The 2,517-nt window shown below is 50.9% G+C and overlaps 3 protein-coding genes across 3 annotated transcripts; all 3 read right to left on the bottom strand.

The window, feature by feature from the left end:
* Positions 1-334: 334 nt before the first annotated feature.
* Positions 335-762, bottom strand: SARC_11595 (hypothetical protein; the record flags this gene model as incomplete). Its single annotated transcript, XM_014294318.1, has 1 exon — positions 335-762. A coding segment is annotated over one exon (428 nt), but the record flags the coding sequence as incomplete, so codon positions are not given.
* A 45-nt stretch (positions 763-807) lies between these two features.
* On the bottom strand, positions 808-1,235 carry SARC_11594 (hypothetical protein; the record flags this gene model as incomplete). The annotated part of the gene is made up of 2 exons (XM_014294317.1): positions 808-1,052; positions 1,097-1,235. The coding sequence occupies 2 exons, from the start codon at positions 1,233-1,235 to the stop codon at positions 808-810; spliced, it is 384 nt and encodes a 127-aa protein (XP_014149792.1).
* A 958-nt stretch (positions 1,236-2,193) lies between these two features.
* On the bottom strand, positions 2,194-2,517 carry SARC_11593 (hypothetical protein; the record flags this gene model as incomplete). The annotated part of the gene is made up of 1 exon (XM_014294316.1): positions 2,194-2,517. One exon carries the CDS (start codon positions 2,515-2,517, stop codon positions 2,194-2,196), a length of 324 nt encoding a protein of 107 aa, XP_014149791.1.

Genomic DNA, 2,517 nt, shown 5'->3' with positions numbered 1-2,517 from the left:
TGACTCAGTACCGCTACACGTCCAAGAAGATATCCAACCCTATCAACCTCGCCTATCTCCATGCCTTTAAGCGTTAAGACGATGAAATCATGCGCGTCTGGGCCCAACGCTGTTGGCAATTCCGTGAAGATGCTGATGATCAAGGATTTACCTTTCCCATGGCCTTCGTCCAGGACGTCTTTATTTCTGGCTTATCTCAATCTGACCAGGATGAAGCACGCCGACTCCTTGTTTCCGCTGGTCAACGTGGTACTGCTGATTACTCCACTCTGCATTTGACTTCACTTGGAAAACTGGCACCAGTCTTAACCCGAATGGAACATCTCAGAGACACCTCGTGCAGCCGCTATTCGTCGTCACACGGCCTCGGTTCTTGAACAACACCAAGCCGAACCTGCCTACTTCGAGCAATACCCATCTTCGGCCCTTGATCCTATCCCAGCTCCCCAGGATATTTGTGACAAATTCATCGCTCAGGTTTCCGGAAAGCCTCGCACTCCCACTGCTCCGCCTTCTGTTCCTCCCCAGCATCGTCGTCCCAAAGCTAGTCAAAATGCTTGTTTCATTTGCTGGGACCCTGCTCACAAGGCCCCTACATGCCCCAAAGCATGTGGACGATGCGGTCAAAAGGGGCACATGAGTGTTGCATGCACATCTGGGTTTGTTTCCTGCACAGGCTGTAAGATAACTGGTCACGTCGCTAACGTCTGCTCTCAGCGATCCAATAAACAGAACTTCGTCTATACTCAGTTTGTTGCTCATGTCACTGTTCCTATTTCTTTTAATCAAGCCGAAAACACTGCGCTTCTAATTTATACTGGCGCCTCTGTCAATCTTGTCAATACCACTCTCACACCTCTTCTTACCAAAATCGAACATGGTAAATTTCCTCTGCACCTTGCGCTGCACCTCGCGGATAATACTTAGATTGTTCTTCTTCAACGTGGTATCCTTCCTCACCTTGGCCTCAGCTACATCTGTCCCGGGCTCTCTGACTCCATCGTTGCTCAAACCAATTTGCAAGAGAATGGGTTTGCTCTTGAGTGCCCTGCCTGAACCCAGAATTCCACATATCTCACACTGGGTCTCACCGTACCATCACTCGTGCTCGGGGTGGTTAATATACCACTTTTGTCGATCTCACCCGACTCCGCACCGATCCTCCTGCAGTCAAGTGCACTACTATGACCTCCCCTGGCACTTCTGTCTCTCCAATCACCTCTCTTACTCCTCATCCTGCTACTGGTCCTCCACCACGCACCATGTCCTATGACGAATACCATCGTAATAATGCTCACAGAAGCCGTGTTTCTACTCTTAAGCAGGCCCGCAAGGAGAATATTACACTCGCGCATACGCCTCCCCCTGGCGTTGCTACAGACAATTACCAGCTCAACCCTACCCTCTGGTCCGAAGCCATGGCATTTCTCAACCACACTCCGACTATAGACCTTTGTGCACCCAGCATTAATACTCAGCTTCCACGATTTGTCGGTCCCGACGGTGGCATATGCGATGACTTCCGCAAAGTAAACTTCTTACTGAAGAAGGCCTCTATGCCAACCCTAAGTGGTAGGACATTACGGACATAACCCGTCAGAACATTAGGGCTGACACTCTGCTAGCCATTGTTATGCCACTTCGCCCCTGCAATCCTTGGTGGCGCCTGATCCTCTCCCGCATTCAATGTCAGCCATTCATCATTCGCAACACATCGACAACGTTCATTCAGCATGGTACTCGCACTCTTGGCCGTCCCTCCTGAATGTTCACTATCGTCGCCTTAACTGACCCGTTGCGTACAGCTGTTCGCCCTGCCACAGATCTCCGCGCTGCTATCGCTTTCGCGACATCACATCCAGAGTATATCAAGCATTGTACTATTTGGCTTTCCGGTAAAATGCGTCGCAAACCAGTCCCTCACTGTACTTCTGACACGCCTTACGGCCCTGCCGAGCAGTTTCACGCCGACATGCAGGGTCCTGTGCCTGAAGACCGGTTCGGCAACACCTATGCCCTGAACATGGTTTGTGATGGTACGCAATTTGGCCTACCAAACCCCTCAAATCTAAGAAGAATTTCTCCGACCATGTCCTTAGCTTATTGCTTCGTGTTCCTATTAATAAACCTCACACCCTTGTAGCAGACGGTGACTCGGTGTTTAAAAGCGCTCCTACCAAGGCTATGCTGCTCTCACGCCACATGACCCACCATACGACACTCGCGTACACCCCTCAGCTTAATGGGAAGGTCGAACGGGCACATGACGCTCTCAATGTGCTTGTTCACACTCTTCTTCTTGACTCTGGTCAGCCACTCCCCCTCTGGCCTCTTGCCCTGGCCTGGGCTTACGTCATTCAAAATGAAAATCTCACGTCGAACGACCCGGTTCTGACCCCTTCTGATAAATGGCACCACCGTATGGTCAAACGCATCCCCGAGGCGAGATATGACTGTGTCGTAGCTTACAGGATCGAAGGACCGGCGCATAAATCCACCCACAAATATGCACCCCAT

Source organism: Sphaeroforma arctica, assembly GCF_001186125.1.
Source record: "Sphaeroforma arctica JP610 unplaced genomic scaffold supercont1.1773, whole genome shotgun sequence".
In the NCBI taxonomy this organism is placed as follows: domain Eukaryota; class Ichthyosporea; order Ichthyophonida; genus Sphaeroforma; species Sphaeroforma arctica.
This window is presented reverse-complemented; position numbering and strand designations above follow the sequence as displayed.